Source organism: Nannospalax galili, unplaced genomic scaffold (assembly GCF_000622305.1).
Source record: "Nannospalax galili isolate Female #2095 unplaced genomic scaffold, S.galili_v1.0 scaffold451, whole genome shotgun sequence".
NCBI classification, from domain to species: Eukaryota; Metazoa; Chordata; class Mammalia; order Rodentia; family Spalacidae; genus Nannospalax; species Nannospalax galili.
The window spans coordinates 3655609-3674733 of record NW_008331662.1 but is presented as its reverse complement, the minus strand read 5'-3'; the positions used below and the strand labels follow the sequence as shown (position 1 = coordinate 3674733).

Sequence of the window (19125 nt, the reverse complement as noted above, 5' to 3'; positions counted from 1 at the left end):
GGAACCGAGCTGCGCGGCGGGCGTGGCAGCCCAGCTGCTGCTCTGGGCGGAGCTGGCCTCCGGGAGGGACGGGCCAGCCTACAGTAGGGGCCCTGCTGGGTGCTCTGATGCTTGGGAAGAAGTTCTGCTTCATCCCAGAAGTGAGCAGCTTTCTAAAGTGTGGGGTGGGCAAATGGCTTGAAGTGCAAGTTGCTCAGCCTCAAGGCCCTTTGGACTGGAAGCCTTGGAAAGGTGCCCAGAGGTGGTTGGTTCCCTGTGTGGGGAACCTGGCCTCGCCTAGGTCTCTCAACTTGTTGGTGTAAATGCACATCTACTGCACATCTCTGGGTGCTATTTCTGTTCACAAGAACGATGGGAGTGGGTGGTTGATTGCCTGGGAGGAGGAAACTTTTAAGAAGAGTTAAACCTAGAAATGGCTGTCAGAGAACACAGAGAGGGGCGTTGCGGGGAGTGAAAAAGCCAGAGAAGAGACTTGAGCAGGGCATTTTGCAGAAAAAAATCACCGCCCATTCAGTGGGCGTGGAGACAGGAACTACTGCTTCTGGGAACTGCGTGAGCTGCCAGAGCGAAGTGGGTACCTGCCCACAGCACCCATCAGAAAAACCCCAGGCTCCTTCCTTTCCAGATGGGTGTGGTTCTGAGGTTTGGTGTTCAAAGTTCAGGTGAGACAGAACTTCTGCATAACATGCGGTAACGGTAACTGGACACACACTGGATCTACCGAGAGAAGAGCAGAGTCCTAGTCCTCCTGCTGAGCGAATCTGAAGCCCAGGCATAGCATGGCCTCTCCAGGTGAGAAAGAACAGCTGCCTCCTACCAGGAGAGGTCTTTATGCTCTACAGCACCCAGCACCAATCAGGATGCCCTCACTGTCATCAATCTCAGTTCAATCACAGCTGCTTACTAGAAACCAGTTCTATCCTGTTGTCACCAGGCATTTAAATGAAAACCTAAACCACTCTTGTCTACAAAGGCCAGGAACTAAGACCTTGAATTTGCCTCCTTCCTTCCCCTTTTGTTTAAAACATACTATTGTGAATACAGAATGCAGGTAAGGACTGCCTGCTTGATAAAAGCCATTCTGAAACCAATTTCTGTTTCTATCATTCCACATTCTAGTCTTAAGAATTAGCCCTTTCCTTTGGAAAAACCTTCAGACTTCATCAGCTTTTGTTATCTGTCCTTGAAAACACCTTCTAACCCCCTTACCTGGGTCTGTACTTGAGAGTTGTTTGCCAATTCAGAAACAATCGAAATGTAAATCCCTAAGCAACCTCATTGCATGCATACAACAGAATGCCTCTCAGCGATAAAAAAGAATTACTGACACCTGCTGAAGGAAAATCGAAACCTTCAGACTTCATCAGCTTTTGTTATCTGTCCTTGAAAACACCTTCTAACCCCCTTACCTGGGTCTGTACTTGAGAGTTGTTTGCCAATTCAGAAACAATCGAAATGTAAATCCCTAAGCAACCTCATTGCATGCATACAACAGAATGCCTCTCAGCGATAAAAAAGAATTACTGACACCTGCTGAAGGAAAATCGGCCTGACAAATGACCAAACACACTAACTATCCACCCATCCAGCCTCTCCACACCAAGAGGGACAACATAGAGCCTTTAGCCTACTAGATATCTTGTTCCTTATCAGCCTTCTCGAAGACCTGCTTCTTCGCCAACCACTTTGCAAAAGATACCTAGTTCCTGTGTCAGAACTTACCATCTCTCCTTCCCAGATCCCAGGAAGGAACTTGACAACCACCTAAGAAGGCACAACCCCCCTTCTAGGATTCCAGGAAGGCACAACCCCCTTTCTGGGATTTTCTGGGCCCACCTATAAATCCAGTCCCAACACACAACCTCCATTCCCTAGGGAAGGTTGCTTGCCCCAGTAGTTAATAAAATTATCTGCATCTGTTGAGGACGGATTCAATTTCTACATCTTTATTCCCACGTCACCTTTTCATCCTGTACTGAATGTATTAGGAATTTAGAAATCAGAAATTAAAGATGAATATTAACTCTGTAAAATCTGAAACCAAACTGAACATTGCTGTGACACTGTGTGAAATAGATAAGTAGATAAGAAGCTAAGTTGTAACTCAGCAACCAAACAGAACCTATGTGAGTTGAGTGTCTGTGTGTTGGTGATAAGTGACCACAGGGTGTGAGCCATATCTCAAGAAAACACTGAAGTTACTGACGTAAGTCAGAAGGACTTCAGCCAGAAAAGAAATATATAAAATCTGGTAGCTAAAAAGATTCTTTTGATGCTTGGCCACACGAGACTCTGAATCCGTGGGCCTCATCCCGGCACATTGCCCAAAACCTGAGACCGCTACCTGAAGCTCTGCGCGAGACCAGACCGGAGCCTCGCCTGAGACCTGATCGAGGACCTCAGCCTGAGAGCCAGAGACTGACAGGAGCCTGCCACGACCAGAAGGGATCAGAACCTGCAAGAGACAGCTCCTCAGCCGGGAGAGTGCACCGATCATGGCGGACTAGAGAACCTCTCCACATGGAGTGCCTGAAGGCTTAACCTCTGGAAGGTACTCCAAGAGACTTTGGGACTCTTAACTGCTAGAGGACCGGGTTTCCCTTTGAGTGTTTGTATTGATGTGTGTTTGTTATGCTTTGACCTAGTAAACGCATAATGCAATCAAACAGTCGTGTGTGAGAATCTCTTCTGTCCGTTGCGCCTGTCCTAAGCTCTCCCGAGAAGCAGTGACACATTTTGGATGTCACACTCAAGCCAGTGGCTTGAGACACATTCAGGACAGTTACTATCAAGTGACTGCTCCCATTCAGGACAAAACCCCAAATTTAGCCTTTACTCAGCCCCAAAGTGTCGCACAGAAAGTCTGTATACCCCTCCACTGTCTGCTGGCCGGTTTGGGAAAGGCACACCCATCCTCCGCTCCTGGGCAGGGAAATAGACGTTGTGTTCGTACCTCTTTTCATAGACATATATTTCTAATTGAAGCAACTAAGCTTGCTTTTGTTACAGGCCTCCCTTCAAGAAATAAACTCTAAGACGTTCTTATATTATTTCTCAAAGGGGTCAAATAGGAAATAATAAGCCACTTTAAAATAATGCCTTACCAAATTCTTCTTCATATATAAATTAAGAATTTCTACAGGTTTAAAGAGCACACCCTCCTCCAGTCCTGATTAAAATTATCCTCTGAACGCCCCCCCCGCCCCCCACAAAGTGCGCGGGAATACGAAGCTGGCCGCTGCTGTCTGATTTAGATTCGGTCTAGAATTAAATGAAAGCAATATTCGTGAGTGACATACTTTGTCTTTCTTCTATTCTTCATTTCCAATCTAGTCGAAAATCACATCTATGCGTTCGGATGTCCCTTCTTTATCTTAATTAGAAAACTTTTCGCAAATGCAGCGGGAACCGCTAGATCAGTGAGCTTGGGGTTGCTTCCAGCGCTCGCGTTTCTCAACTCGCTGGAGAAATGTGCGGTTCTGGAGGCTGTGCGAGACCCCGAGGCTCCACTCTCCTCCCCTGCGCCTCCCGGAGCTGTAACCCGAATCTTTGTTTAGGTTTGGGTTGGAAGGCGAGAATTTAAAAAGACAAGGCAAACGCGGGAGAGCAGGTTTTTGTTGTTGTTGTTGTTGTTTGTTTTTTTTTTAAACAAAACAAAACAAGTCAACAGGCCGTCCACATTTCCCTCACCTTTAATACTGAACTGGAGTAAGTTAGCTTGTGCTGATAAAGATCTTAGTATGTAGAGAAGGCGGGTTTTCCTCAAGGAGGTGAGGCCTTTCCTCCAAGAAACTTTCCCCCACTCCCCCTCCTCCCTGGAAGGTTCCACCCTCTGGGAACCCCCCCCCCCCCTTTCGTGGACGGACAGAGCTCAGTGTGGCTGGGAAGGGAATCTTAAGAACAGTGGGGCGGAGAGCGGCTCCGGCCACCGGGGGCCTGGGGACGAAGACGCACCGGAGGCTGGTCTACCAGCGAAGTAGCGTTCCTCCGTGATGACTGCGCGGCTGGGAGGGGCACGCGGCCCACACCGCCGGCCTCTGACCCTCGGGAGCTGGGATGTGATAAGCAGCCCCTGCGGGGCCATGTATTGGAAGAGCGACCAGATGTTTGTGTGTAAACTGGAAGTGAAGGACGTGCCAGAGCTGGCGGTTCCCCACCAGAAGGTGAGCTGACCGGATGCGTTGGTTTCCTTGAAAAGCGGGTGGTTTGGCCTCCTAAATGAAGTTCAGGAACTACCTGTCACGACCTCATCTCCAGACCTGACTTTTTATTATTATTATTATTACGTAGTAGCGTTAGGATGTAATCATTGCTCCCCTCCCCATCGACTCTCTTAACCCGAGGCATGGGCACTGTAATTTGGGAGCCTGGAGCGTAAGAGCTCTTGGTCCTGGCCTTGTGAGTCCTGGGTTTGTTCTATTTAACGCGGAGGTCGAGGCGGTTCGGACAGGGGTCGGGAAGACCCGGCGCTAGTGGCGTGGGACCGGAGACGATCGCTGCGCGGCGCTGAGCTCTGGGGCTCTCCGGGCTAAGGTGCGCGTCCCGCCGCAGGGCCGGTGGCCACAGACGCAGGACTTGGGTCTCTGGACCTATCAGAAAAGCCTTTCTATGGGAAAGACCAAAGGAAGCAGCCTCTCCGTCTCCCGGGACACAGGACTGCCAAGTGGTCTTGGGCAGAACAGGGAACCTGGCAGGCTAGAGCCTGCTTCAGAGGCTTGACCCGTTGGCGGCTCACGTTTTCATCTTGAACCGGGTCCCCAGCCGCTTGGGGGAAGTCAGCAGGACCGGGAGGGCACTGCCGGCCGCGGATTTGCTGGAACCGTGGCGGGTGGAGTTTCTGTCCCGATGCTTGCGCCCTGGAGCAGCAGCGCTGGGGACACCCTGTGGCTCACCTGGGCTTTCAGAGGATGCACAAAAGAGACGACACCCAGAGGGGAGGCAGAAATGCAAGTGTGGGTCGCTAGCTCAAGGCTAGCAGCCCTAAGCTAGACTTCTCTTTGGAGAACTGAACTGAAACCTTGCAGCAAAAGCTAGGCACACGCGTGACGTGCCTGGGTGATTTAAAAACCTTCTGGCTGAGGTTGGGTGAGGTGGCGTGGCTTTTTGTTTTTTGGGTTTTTTTTGGGGGGGGTTTGTTTTAAATGGGACAAATTAAATTCAGCTGGATATTTCCATTATTCCACCCGCTTTCTGCGCTGGTTAAAAATAATCCTTTAGTAGCTGAAATGTTGACTTACCCAGCAATAAGTGGCAATTTACACCTCAAAGAAACCAGTGGAAATCGCTTAGGGCTCTAATTGCTCCAAGTTTACGAAAGAGCTGCTGGCTCGGTTTAATCTGAGCATTTTCATTCAAATTGTCGTCGGAACAAACACCAGTCTTCTTAAATCCCGCTGTAATTAGCTTTCAAGTATCCGATTAAACCTCTTCACCTTTCGAGCTATCCTATTCAAAAAGCCTCCCTTTTAAAAATGTGTTATTAAAGAAATCAAGTTTCTTCCCCCACCCCCGTCTGTCTTTTCTTCTCTTCCACCACACCTCCCCCCCGCCCCGCGCCCCCTTTAGCCCGGTATTCCCCGCTCCAGGGTGATTGACGTGTAGAAAGAAAACGCTTTGTGCGCGCAGGATTGTTATTAACTCGTTATCCCCGGCTGGGGGTCGTGGGGGGGAGCCGGCGTCCGGGGTGAGCTGCTGGGCCGGGAGCCGGGATCGCCACCCTGCGCGGGGGCAGCCAGCGAGCGCTCAGTGGCTGCGGCCGGTGGCGGGGGAGGCTGCGCTCTCGCGGTTCCCCAGCTGCGTCGGAGCTCAGGTGCCCGGGCCGCATGCGCCGCCTTGTGCCGGGCTTCAGGAGCTCGCAGGGCGGGTTCCGGCTCCGCGGCGCTGTGCCCACGCCGCGGCCCGCTGACCCGCGTCTTCCCGCCTTCCCTGCTGGTGCCGCTCAGTGCCCCGGGCTCATGTCGGAGGAGTGCGGGCGGCCTGCAGCCCTGGCGGCCCGGAGGACTCGCAAAAGCGCGGGGAAGAAGCACTGGTGAGTGGCGCCGGGGCCCGAGGTCCCGGAGCTCCTTCTTCGGTGCGGCCGGCGGGGTGGGATGCTCAGCTGTCCTGGTGGAGCGTGTGGCCGCCAGGCTCCAGGAGCCGTCAGGTCAGGCGACCTCTGGGAGCAAGGGCGGGGATGCCCTGGGGGTGGGGTGCCCTGGGGAGGGAGGGCAGGCCTTAGGGAGCCCTGGTGGGGAAGTGGGGTGCTAAGGAGAGGAGGGGTCTGGCCCGGCCAGCGCTCGGCTATTGCCCCCCCCCACCCCCGCAGGTGAATCCCAAGGGAGCAGGGGACGAGGACTCCTGCTCCTTTTCGGCCCCGCTGTCCCCATCGTCCTCGCCCCAGTCCATGGCCTCGGGCTCGGGCTGCCTGGCTGGCAAGTGCATGTGCAACAGTTGCGGCCTGGAGATCGTGGACAAATACCTTCTGAAGGTAGGGTGAAGGGGGGGGCGGGGAGCCCTGGGGAGTCAGCGCTGAGCCCCCCACCTCAACCAACCGACATTGTTTAGACTGAAAGCAAATTAGTCCAGTCTAGGATGTGGGAACAGTGTGATAAGAAATCCTAGAATCGTCCATGTTACAAAACTCGGTTATGAGTGACCCTGCGGTGGAAACGCTACGCGGGTTCCCCGGGTGCACGTGGAGGAATCGGTCCCTACTTGCAGGGAAAGGGACCTGGACAAGGGTCACCCTTCTGAAACTGTTACCATCTGCCTGACCTTTGTTTACCAAACCCTAGACGGTTTCTCAAAAATCTTTGCCACTTCCAAACTGACTGCGCCGTCCACCCCAAGAACCTCGGTGTTGCCCACTGCTTAGAGCAGTCCCAGCTCAGAATGTCAACGGACTCCTCTTCACAGAGGAATCTCCTTTAGTGACTAAACACATTGTAAAGTGCCTTAAAAGGTCTTTGGGGGGGGGTATTGCTATGGTCTTACATTTATTAACAGTTACCTGGAAATTTTCCAAAGCAAAAGTTCATAGAAGCATTTAAACCCCGCCCCCAAGTCTTGCTAGGCACAGAGCTGTTCTGCCAGTGCTTAGGGGATGGGGAATCAAAGATATATGTAAAGTTAAGTGCACGCCTGAGAGAGAGTCTCCCATGAAGTGTTTCACGTGGTGGTTTGAGAGTTGACTGTCTTAATTTGGTTTACTTTTCTAAAATATTGCGTGGGGATTTTGGAGTTGAAATTCTGGCAGGCTACAGTTACCCACGTCATCGCTTGCAGTATCTTGGTCCCATGTGTCTTAATCTGAATACATCGGTTTTTCAACTTCAATAGCTTTTACAAACCGCTATGTAAAATAATGGTTTCTCCCATACCAAATTAGTTGCAAACAGTCTACTTTCTACTCCCTCCCACCTCGCTTGAGGTTTTCAGAAGGATTAATTATGGAGAGTGTAAGTTCAAAAAGTGAATTACTGGGTTTCTTTAAGGTCATGTCAACATACAAAAGCTTTTTGTCCAAAAAAAAAAAAAAAAGGGAATGCGACTCTGTGTAGCCCAGATACAGCACCAGAAAGGGTTTAGGTGAAAAATGTTGCTGGTTGAGTTTCAAAGCTGGCAAATTAACCTGGCTTTCTCTTTAAATCTACATTCTTAAAACTCCATTTTCAATTTTCCTAAATTGGAGCCCTTTGAATATTGCAAAAGTCATCTGTTGGGTCAAAACTAGCTTTCTAATTTTCAACGAGTTCTTGGTAATCAGCACAACCATTAAGAATGCTTCTGAAATGGACTTAGGAAAACTTTAACCCTCTATAAAAGAGAAGATAGAGAAAAAAGCCACAAAGTCACATTCATCATCTTCTGAAAGTTTCAGGTGTTCATTTGTATAATTCTATACATTCCTTATGTTGTCTTTTTATATAAAATTTTATTACGTAAAATTTTTATCTAAGATAATTAAAGTTTTTCTTTGAAATTAGAGGTCCCCCCACAGAGGTTTTCTGCATCAGCCCTATTCTACCACTTCTTACATACACTAATAAATTAACAGCAAATTTTTATACTATATGATTATTTAGTAACCAAGTCCTCAACACCCCTAACCTGGGTCAAAGTACTGACTCTTCCTTATAATCTAGCATTTGCAGTTATGGAAAAACACCATCTTGTGAGGCAGTCAAATGGAATCAGGGCAGGAAAGGGCAGAGGGACTCGGTGGTCACCTGTAACTATTGAGGGGACAGCTGCCCTATCCTGCTGTCCAGGAGTTGTGTGGTCCTAGCCCTGTGTTGAGCCATGTTGGATTAATACTAGTTCAGGAAAAGGTTTCCAGAATTCTTCCCAAAATCTTCCCCACCTTACTTTACTCCCTAGCAAAGAGACAATATTAAGGAGCTTTTTTGTTTGTTTTTCTAAAGAAACTGAGGAAAATTGTCAGGCCAGGCATGGGGTCTGGCTTTTGTAGGCAGAGAGAGAAGGGCCAGGACTCTGTTTTAAAAGCCTTGCTTTAGAAAACAAAACAAAAACCTGGGTACAGTTGAAATAAGGTCCTAAGCACGGGAGTGGAATAGTACAGCAAGTCTGGGCTTTCCTTATTCAATTGGGTAAATCTTACAGAGAAATATGAGGAAAATATATCTTTACTTCCAGGTGGTTTTCACACCATTTTTAATCTGATTGTCTTCTGTTATTTCTTTGTTTCCTACAGTAACTATGTAGTTCTTTCAAAGAAAGACCAAAACTTCAAACTTGTAAAATTTTCATCAGAAATGAAACTTGCAATCTTTGGAAAGAGGCCCATAATAGAAAGCTTTTCCTTCAGTATCGAAGTGCCGTTCACATTTCTTAGCACACTGAAGCATGCTGACCAGTGCTTAGGACACAGCAGTGCCACTGAACAAATGTCTGTTAGGAAATAGTGCCACAAGAGCCAAATCTCACAGCAGTCCGCTTTCCTAACTCAGCCAGGGTGGGGAGGAGCCCGAGTTTGTGCACCTCTGTTGTTCTGTGTGGAAAGTCTTCCCAAATGTCCTCCTGTCTTCTGAGCAGGAGCACATTTCAGGAGCCACCTTGCAGGCCAGCTCAATCCAACACACCTTCATTTGGTGGCTAAGTGCTGTGGCAGGGCAACAACAGCTTAGTGACAGTAATTTTATTTGATTCTTGAATTGATAGTTCTTGTTTCTACTTAGAAGTTTAGAGTGCTGTGATTTGTTAAACACTGTCGTAGCTTACTACTTGAAGTATAAATAAAAATATTCATTGGGTGTCTTTTATAATCATCTGTAATCAGATTTTCCCATAGCCAGATCATTCAGTAGGTTTAGCAGGATGCTACTTCTTGGCATTCTTGTTTTTCTGTAACTATGCATGTTAAAAGGGGGGCAGGGAGGGTGGTCATGGCCTTGAGCTTCACCTTGGCAGTTTCCGGGTTGTAAGGGAAATGGACTGCGTACACTTTCTATTAGGCACTCTATATTAGACTATATTACAAGGATGCTTTTAATTTTCTTTGTTCTTATTAATGGGTGTACAGTTTATAATCATTTGACTAAAAAATAGATTGAGAAAGCCTGGATCTTAACTTCCTTAGCTATCAGGTTTTATGGTGGAAAGAATTTGGAAAAAGAAGAAAACAGAATCTGCATGTATGACTTTAAAGCGAGCAGTTGTCTCTCCATTCATTGATTTGCTCTTGAGAGAGAGTATGAAAGAAACCTGAATTCTGCCAAGGAATAAAGAAACAGGAAAATGTGGCCTGGGGGAGTGTTTTTCTAGAGGGATGGATACCCAGATGCATGTGTATGTAAATGGTGCTGTTTGGATGGAAGCATCCAGAATACTGAGTTGGGCTGTTATAGGGCTGGACTGGGGTTCTGGGAGTGACTGCTGACCCACTTCACAACCTGTGCTGGCATGTCTGCTGTCTGTCCTGTAGTGTCTGCAGAACCTCTAAAGATAAAGACATTTTCTGCAAACTTGATTACGTCAGGTACATTGGAAAGCTTCTCACTTCAGTGTAGACACCTCAAGAAGAATACTAAATGAATTTTTTCTTCTTAATCAACATACAAATTGAATTTTGTAACAGACTTTTTGTGTCCAGTTTGATTTATTCAAGGCCAATTATTTTATAATAGACTTTAAAATATTTTGTTTTGGGTTTTGAGACAGGGGCTTACCCAGGGTGGCCTTGAACTCGTGATCCTCTTGCTTCAGCCTCTCAAATGCAGAGATTAGAGGCTCCAGGCACCATCCTGAGCTTTCAAAGTATTTTTGAGGTATAGTTTGTATTAAAACAAAGTAAGTGCTATCTAGTGGATTAGATAATCAAACAAGATTATCTAATCCACTAGATAGCTTCATTTTAGGCCATACTTCACTCTAGAGGACGAAAACTGGGGGTGCTGAAAACAGGGACTTGTTGGCTCTATCTGGATACAAAGTACGAACTCAGCATGGTAGCAGGGCCCCTTGTTTGAGGTTGGAGGTAACTCAATAAACGCATTACAGAGAATTGCTCCCAAGTCATAGACCTCCAAGATGCCAGGGTGTTTCAACACTGAAATCAGCTACAGTATTTAGAAGAACAAACTGCCCCAGAATTACAAATGCACAAAATGGAGTTATTCTGCTCCAATTTGGTCTGTTCTTTGGTTGTTAGCATTTGGAACTATATTTATACAAGATATTCATCGTACCAATACTTTCCCTCTGTGATTTCTCTCTAATTGTTTAAGTGTCAGGTTTCTTCCAGGACATAATTCTTTGTGGACAGCTGTCTAGAAAGTGTGAGCATGATTTTGAACATGACGTATTTCTTCCTTATTTGCATTTCCAAATGAGAAACGAAAGTTCATTTTGAAATTCTGCATAGCAAATTTTGTAACACTAATTACATTGTTGATCCTGTTTCAAAAAGTGATTTGAGAGCTTAGCAATGAATTTGGATAAAATTCATAGGCAATATAAAGCACTTTGTAATAGCCAAAGTCCTTTTATAAAATCCATAGTCATTTTATGAAATCACAGAATTTTGTAATTTCAGAATGTTACTTTTATAACTATCAAAAATGTCACAGATTCAACCCCATGTTCTCAATACTAGTTTACTTTCGTTTATAATATTAATAGTAAACAAAAGCAGTTTGAAATTTTTAATGTTTGAAACATTTATTAAAAATTTAGTTCTAAGCTGGGTGTGATGGCACAGGACTTTAAACCCAGCACTTGGGAGGCAGAGGCAGAAGGATCTGGCTTGGTCTACACAGTGAGTTCTAGGCCAGCTGGGGCTATAGGGAGATCCTGTCTCAAAAAAACCAACCAAACAAAAAATCTAATTCTTTAGGATTTTTCATATTTATGTTCTGGAGTGTATTTCTAGAATTCAGTGCTTTAAATAAATTTGTAATGTTTTTAAAGATAGCCATGGATTCAACATAGATACACATGCTAATCTCCGGTGAGTGAGACTTGCAGAGCCACAGTAGTGATTGTGGTAGGAGAACAAACAGGGCATCTAGTCACTCAAATTGGAATGGGAGAAAAAAAGAAATATTTACCTTTTGCTCAGTCATCTTGCTAAGATTGACTTACTATTAGCATCTAGAGATGTTTCTGGAACTTTTAGGTGTCGTTTCCACGCTCCTGTGGGTGGCAATGTGATAATTTTTCTGAGTTTTTCTTCATCTCAGGGTGGAGAATGTAGTTTCTATGCATTCTTCGATCATTTCCCATTTAAATATTTTCACATTATGTCTTTTTAGTCATCTCAACTTAGGTTTGTGTTTATTCTGTTTCTGGTGCTAGGGATTGAACCCAAGGCCATGCATGCACTGCACCACTGAGCTACATACACCCCAGTCCCTCAGCTAGGTTTTAAGAAGTCAATATTTACATGTAGGGTTGATACACTTATGCCCGTTTAGGTTGTCAACCTGGAGAGAGAGAGAGAGAGAGAGAGAGAGAGAGAGAGAGAGAGAGGTGCTGGGGGGACAAGAACAAATCTGGGGCGTTTAATCTATAAATGTGTTAATTTGACACAGTAAGAGGGATGTTGAAGCTCCAGTTTTACTTATTGTAAAAGAAAATCTAATCGTCCTTCCCAGTACCACTGAGGTTTTATTTTTAAAGCAGATTTGGACTGTGACCCTATCTCAATTGCTTACCAAATTTACTGTCAGAAGAACTAATTCCTGTTTCACTTTCAAAATACTGACTCAGATTACTCAGTGAAGCTTGATAATACATAGTTTGAGGGTAGACTGATAAATGCCTCACCAAGTATTCTTCGCCTCTGCCTCCCGTGCACTGTAGAAGGTATGGAACGCGCTGTTCTCGGTGTAGGCGGCATATCCACTCTACTGACTGGGTCCGCAGGGCCAAAAGCAACGTCTATCACCTGGCGTGCTTTGCATGCTTTTCTTGCAAAAGGCAACTTTCCACAGGAGAGGAGTTTGCACTGGTGGAAGAAAAAGTCCTCTGCAGAGTGCATTTTGACTGCATGCTGGATAGTTTGAAAAGAGAAGTGGAGAATGGTAAGTGTGCACTCAAAACATTGTTGGGTCATTCCAGACAGGAAAGAGAAACGTTGTTTTCTCAAGACCATTCTAATATATTATTTTGTACAAGTTATTACTGTGGGAAAATTCATAAAGCATTCTAATACTAGCAAAAGTCTCCATCTGTTGGTTTTCAGGGAACGGTGCAGTGGATATGTTAGCTCATGCCCAATTCTGAGGCAGAAGCCTGGAGTTGGGGTGTGGCTTTTATTTCTGTGTATCTGCCTGCCTGCCTGGCTAAGAATGGGCCTTGGATGTATACTTTTAACTTTTTGAACTTGTGGCTAGGTGCACAAAACTGTAAATACTATTTCTACAGTATATTTCCAACACGCCATAGGAGTAAAGTAATTCAGAAGATATATGTGATTTACAAGATAGATGTATATTTATACCAAGCCAAGAGGTGTAAAGAAACAAGTATTGCAGGGTTGTGGACCCATTTGAGTCACCAGCTATGTGGTTTGCTTTTAAAATGCAGGTAGTGGGATTAGTATGGAAGGAGCCCTCCTCACAGAACAAGATGTCAGTCATCCAAAACCAGCCAAAAGAGCTCAGACTAGCTTCACAGCCAACCAGCTCCAGGTAGGCATGACAGTGAATTTGTGATTTTCGAAGCCCCTCTCCAACAAAAACAAACCCAAAGCAAAGCAGAAAAGCAATTTCAGTGCTGCTCTGAGGTTGTTCTCTGCTTTTTTTTTTTTTCCATGTACGAGTGCATTGCCTGCATGGATGTGAGTGCACCTGTGTCATGCAATGCCACGGAGGTCAGAAGAGGGCTTCGGATTCCCCTGGAACTGGAGTTAAGGACGGTTCGCAGCCGCCATGTGGTTGCTGGGAATTGAACCCTGGTCCTCTGCAAGAGCACTCAGTGCTCTTAACCGCTGACCCATCTTTTTAAAAAGCCTAACTTGATGAGTTGTGTGAACACAGTTACTGCCTTAAAAAGTTTACTTGTGATTCCAGCATCATGGTTCTAGTCATGTTAGCTTTGTTTCCTTAAGCTCTTTTGGTGTTGACATCAAACTGGAGCACACTGTTGATCTCTCCTACCTTCCTGATCGCTGCAGACAAGAGCATTTTTATTATCACATGTAACTACCACAGAGCTGTATGGGGACTCCACTGAGAGGCAGCACATGGGCCTGTGGGACTCAATGTACTGGTCTTTAGATCAACTACAGGAGCTCTGTAATGGACGAGACTGCATGGATTTTGAGCAGGAAAGCATGGCATCTGCCAAATATAAATAGGAATCTACTGGTTGGCTTCAATCAAGTTACTAGTCCCTCTTCTGTCTTTAAAGAGATAGACAGTAACTCTAGTGTTCGATGCCAAAGGTTGCTTCTGCCCTGAAAATTGAATGACCGCCTTCACCATGGCTGTCTTAGATGTTCTCGCCATCAGTCTGATTTGTGCTAATTGTCAAGAAAAAGAATGGCTCCTTGCTTTATATTTTAGTCTACCCGCATAATGATTCTTTATGGCACTTATTCAGATAGATCACATTTTCTAAAAGGTTACTGTGGCCAAGGTACTTGTTTTATGCTGAAATAAAGTGGATTTATTGTGCCACTTCCATGTAACACCAGGTGCATTGAATGTCCTATCAACTGTAGCTCAGGACCGAAGACATTTCTGTCATGTTAACGAATGAAAACAACATTTTGAAAAATCACTTGTATTCCAAACTGGTCAGCATTTAAGACTGCTACCATAAAAATATTTCAAGAGTATTTTAAAGAATGATTAATGGGCTGGAGAGAGATGGCTCATCAGTTAAGAGTATTGGCTGCTCTTGCAGAGGACCTGGGCTCAATTCTCAGCACCTACACAGTGGGTAACAACTGTCCATAACACAGGTTCTAGGGGATCCAGTTCCAGGTGATCTGACGCTGTCTTTTGATCTTTGCAGGCATTCCACGACATGAGTGCACTTATAAACATGCAGGCAATACACTCATACATATACAATAGAATGATAATTTTTTTTAATTAGAATGATTAGAAGGGCAGCCTGGATGTGACCAGCTTTCCAAGAGAATCTAAATCCCTTATGAAAAATAAAAATGATAATTTCCTGGGATTTCTTAGGCATAAAGCATGCTGCCAGTAAGTAACTAATGAAAAGGCAACAGAAAGAACTGTGTGTGCCCTGTCAATCCGATGCTTTGCTGGGGTGTGGGAGAGATCACACATGCCCTGAAGTTGAGGTGAATTCTTATTGGAGCTTTCAAGAACACCCATTTGCTAGAAGGTGTCTGGGTTAAAACAGAATCTCTAATAGAAATGTATCTTGTTGTTTTGAGACAGGGTCTCCCTATAGCCCCACTTGGCCTGGAACTTGCTACATAGACCAGGTTGGCCTCAATCTCACAGAGATCCACCTGCTTCTGCTGAGTGCTGAGATTAAAGGTGTGTGCCACCAGGCCTGGAATTTATCAGTTTTTAAAGGGACCTGCTCCCATGCCTGTGCCTTTGATTTATGACTTTGATGTAAAAATTTGCTAGTAAAATTATAATTGTGACACTTTGAAGGAATGGTAGGTAGATGCACAATACCTGGTAGGAAGATAATTATAGAAAAGAAAGTGGAGTATCTGTGGAGGTCTTTGCAGGCCAAGCCCTGTGCCAGGCGCCTTATCCATGTTACTTTCAATTCCTTATGCACCCAATAATTCCTCAATGTGTATACCTCTCTTAGAGGTATACGAACATCCTTCAAGGCACCCTGTCCAGGGAGATGGCAGAGAAAAGACTGGGTCGCAACTGACTTCTCCAACCTCTGTGCTTTCCACATGGTTTGTCCTCTCAGAAGGCCCCGGCTAGAAATCTGCCATAGCAGAACCCTACTCTATAAGCAGCTGTAAAACAGGGGACTAAAATTTGGAGTCTGTGGTCAGGCTTCCTATTCTAAACTGCAGAACTTCACAAAATATTTCAGTCACGTATCACTATGCAAAAGTATGATCGGAGTCATAAGTTGTAAAAACATTTACCAGAGTCAGGTTTTAAACACCGAAAGCATGTATTAGATGTGCTGTCAAAGCTCGGCCCATTTACCCAGTATTCATTAGCATTGCTCTCAGGTCAGGGATGGCTGAAAAGAGATAGAATTCTCAGTGGTTCTTTTCAGAGGGATCCAGGATAGCTGTTGATTTAAAGAGGAAAAAGCAACCTGAACCAGATTGTTCCGGGTTCTGTAATAAATCAGCTGATAGACTCTCATTGTCAAATTATCCCACATGTCACATATATGTGAAAATATATTCAAATATGGAGGGAATTTAACAAAATAATAAAATAATCATCTACAAATAGCAAGTCAAGATGGTCCATGCAGTATTTGCTTGGCTAGAGGAGTGTTAAGAAGGGATGAATAAGTAAGTTCCTGAAATTGTATCTTAGACATGGCAAGAAGTTTCAGATTCAGGGGCGTATGTCTACAGATATCTCAACTATGGCCCCACAGATAAGACTGGTTCTTAAGAAGTTCCAGTGTACACCATGGCTCACTTATAATAACCAGCAGTTGGTATTAAACAAGTCGAGGCTGGCTCCTGCTTACATCTGTTCTCAGGTTAAACTGCCCAGCTGTTACTGCATGCACTCCTGACTTTTCTTGTAGCCCTCTTGGTCTTAAATGATGACACCCATAGACCTGCTTTGACCACATCTGGAGAGCCTGGGGAAGGAGTGGAGTATATCTCAGCAATACTAACATCTGGAGAATAATGAAAAACTACATAGAAACTTAAAAGGTCTTCTTTTCCTTCATTTTTTGTGAGACCAAATATTGGCATTATTGAAAGCAAGACCAGTGGATATGTCCTTGTCTTTAGAACATTCTAGTTCTAAATGGCCAGTGTGGGTTTAATTTTGTTTCATTTCTTGATGAGAAATGGCTTTGCTAAATGTACATTGATTCTTTTATTAAACTTGTAAATTTGGAGTGTACCTATGAAAGGAGTGCTGCTGGTTTTGTTGTTTTGTTTTTAAGCCAGATTATTAATAGCCTTATAAGCAAATTCCCAAGTATTGGTTCTTTTCTATGAAAAATTAAAAGCATAATTTGTTTACTCATTATTCCTGTCTTTGGGACACTATGTGCTCAGCCACATGTAAGAACACACCTTCCTTCCTGTAGGGAGAGGGGGAAGAACTGCATTTGGAAAAGGGAAGGAAAGATGAAGAGATTAGAGATGTTTAGTCCATTTTGCCAAGTTTTAAAATTTTTAAAAATCATTTTCCACTTATAGTGAGTATATAGATATGATACAGTTGGGTGGGAAGCAGGAAAGCTTGATTCTAGAAATATCCCTAACCAGGGGCTCTTAACCAAAAGTGTTATTTGTAAACTTCGCAAGGGTTCTGGACCCACACTGGACTTTTTCTCCACGCTCTCCAGATTTTCCTCACATTGTCAGGGCCACCAACTGCGCAGCATGTACAGGCAGGAGTTTAACTCTGGGAAAATGCCAGGTGAAGCTTTCCTCTTGGCCACCATTCATCCGACGACTCTATTTGTACATCTTTATTTGATGCACACAGCAGCCCTAAGACCCTCGGACTAAGAAACCACTGTGAACTTCTAGCCTAAATCTAGTTCCAAAGTCAGTGTACTATCCTCTCCTCACATCCCTTCTTTCCCTCTAATTTTGTTCTCTCTCTCTCTCTCTCTCTCTCTCTCTCTCTCTCTCTCCCTCTCCCCCTCTCCCCTTCTCCCCCCTCCATGTTGGGGGGGGTAGAGTCAGGAGAGGGCTGGATAGAGAGCTACAGATTGATTGTGGTGACCAGAAAAGAGAAGTGACTTTTTTTTAAACAGAAACTTAACTGAGAGTGTGGGCCTATAATTCATTCCAGAATATTTTTTACTATTTGCACAATGATGGCCGTCACTGGCAACTTAGAGACTGTAACAGAGAAGAGGAGAGAAGTTTGGTATTCTTGGTACTGATGTCCAAAGAAAGCTTGGCTGACACTTGGGAGGGAGGTCAGATCCCCTGCACCTGTGCTGGCCATTCAGTCAGTGCTGGTGGTGAGTAGACATGCAAAACCGTATTTAAGGAGTGAATGGGGGCATGAGCAAACAGGTCTAATGTCTTGACATTGGATAGATTCCTTTACAAATTCTGGTAGAAAAAGTGGAGGAGGGACCTGAGCGGGAGAGAGGATAGGGTCAGAGGTGCTGTCTGACTAGAGCAAAAAGACACCCAGATGAAGAAAAGAGGCACTTTGGGGAGGAGGTGGCTTCCTGTGTCAAGATAGTAGAGAGACCTCAGGGGTAAGGAACACTATTTTAAAGAATTGAGTTTCTAAAAAGTTGAAGGCACTAATCATAATCAACAACATCAAAAATTGTCCAAAGTGTGTATAAATTCTTTTTTTTTGTACAACTAACACATGTTTTTGCAGCTGTGTGGTTGATCCTGGTAGGTTTATTCTTCAGGAAGGGGAAGCATTTTGGGTGAACATATCATCCCTGCAGCTGGAAGCACCCTAAGAATGTTGCAGCTTCTCCAAAGATGGGGCTCCCAGTGCCTGGGGTGGCTGCAATGTGCAAGGCCCTCTCCAGAGGCGAGCCCTCTGCACTGCTCAAATGTTTGAAACATTGTACTTACTTTTAGAAAGAAACTAAGGAGGAGCCCGTTCAAAAAGAACTGGTTCTTTAAAGGAAGGGACACAAGGTCTTAAGAGAGCTAGAAGTCTTGTTATAGTGAAGACAACAGGAATGTGAGACTGGCCAGGGAGGGAATAGTCTATACAGAGCAGGTTCCTTTAAATGTATGTGCAACGTTGTCCTGTGAAGGAATGGGTAAGCGCTGGTTTAGTTGCTCATGAACTTCCCTCATGAAGGCTACAGCCATGGTGTGTTGTCATTGGTGGTAGTGACATTTCCTTTGTGGATAGTTCAGACTCTGTGGCCTGGAGGATTCCTTCTCATTTAGGACTCTATGCAAAGGTGAGTTCAAGAAATCCACAGATCTGCTTTTGTGGCACTTAGAGAATATATTTCTGGATTGGGGCTTTTAATTTCTATAGACTGAATGTTAGATTTAAAAAAAAGATTTCTTTTTGATTATGTATATGTGGGGGGGTACATGCATGTGAACACAGATGCCCGTGGGGGTCAGAGGCATCAGATTTCCTGGAGTTGGAGTTACAGGCAGTTGTGAGCTGCCCAGTATAGGTGCTGGAGACCAAACTCTGGTCCTCTGCAAGAGCAGCGCATCCTCTTAGCTACTGAGCAACCTCTCCAGCCCCTGAACCACAGGCATTTCTGATAATGTAGCAAAGGAAGGAGTGTGAGCATTCAACTTATAGGTATGTGTGTGTGTGTGTGTGTGCGCATGTGCATGTGTGTGCACACACGCACATACCTACATGTAATCTACATATATCCCCCTTCATAGCATTTTTGAAGATGGAATTACTGGACTTTCAAATGGCAATCACAGTCCCGTCCCTCCCCAGCCTTGTTCTTTAGAAAGGATAAAGGAAAGGTTTACTTTATTTCATTTTTGTGTTTTTTTGTTTTTTTTTTTTTTTTGAGACAGAGAGTAGCTGCATAGTCCAAGCT

The 19125-nt window shown here is 44.9% G+C and overlaps 1 protein-coding gene across 1 annotated transcript; it reads left to right on the top strand.

Moving 5' to 3' along the window:
• Positions 1-3893: 3893 nt before the first annotated feature.
• Positions 3894-15318, top strand: LOC103728857 (LIM/homeobox protein Lhx8-like). The gene is given in 7 exon segments (XM_008826851.2): positions 3894-4163; positions 5943-6032; positions 6305-6467; positions 9883-9976; positions 12301-12525; positions 13031-13130; positions 15250-15318. Coding segments are annotated over 7 exon segments (912 nt in total). The 5' UTR covers positions 3894-3992.
• The last annotated feature ends 3807 nt before the right edge of the window (positions 15319-19125 follow it).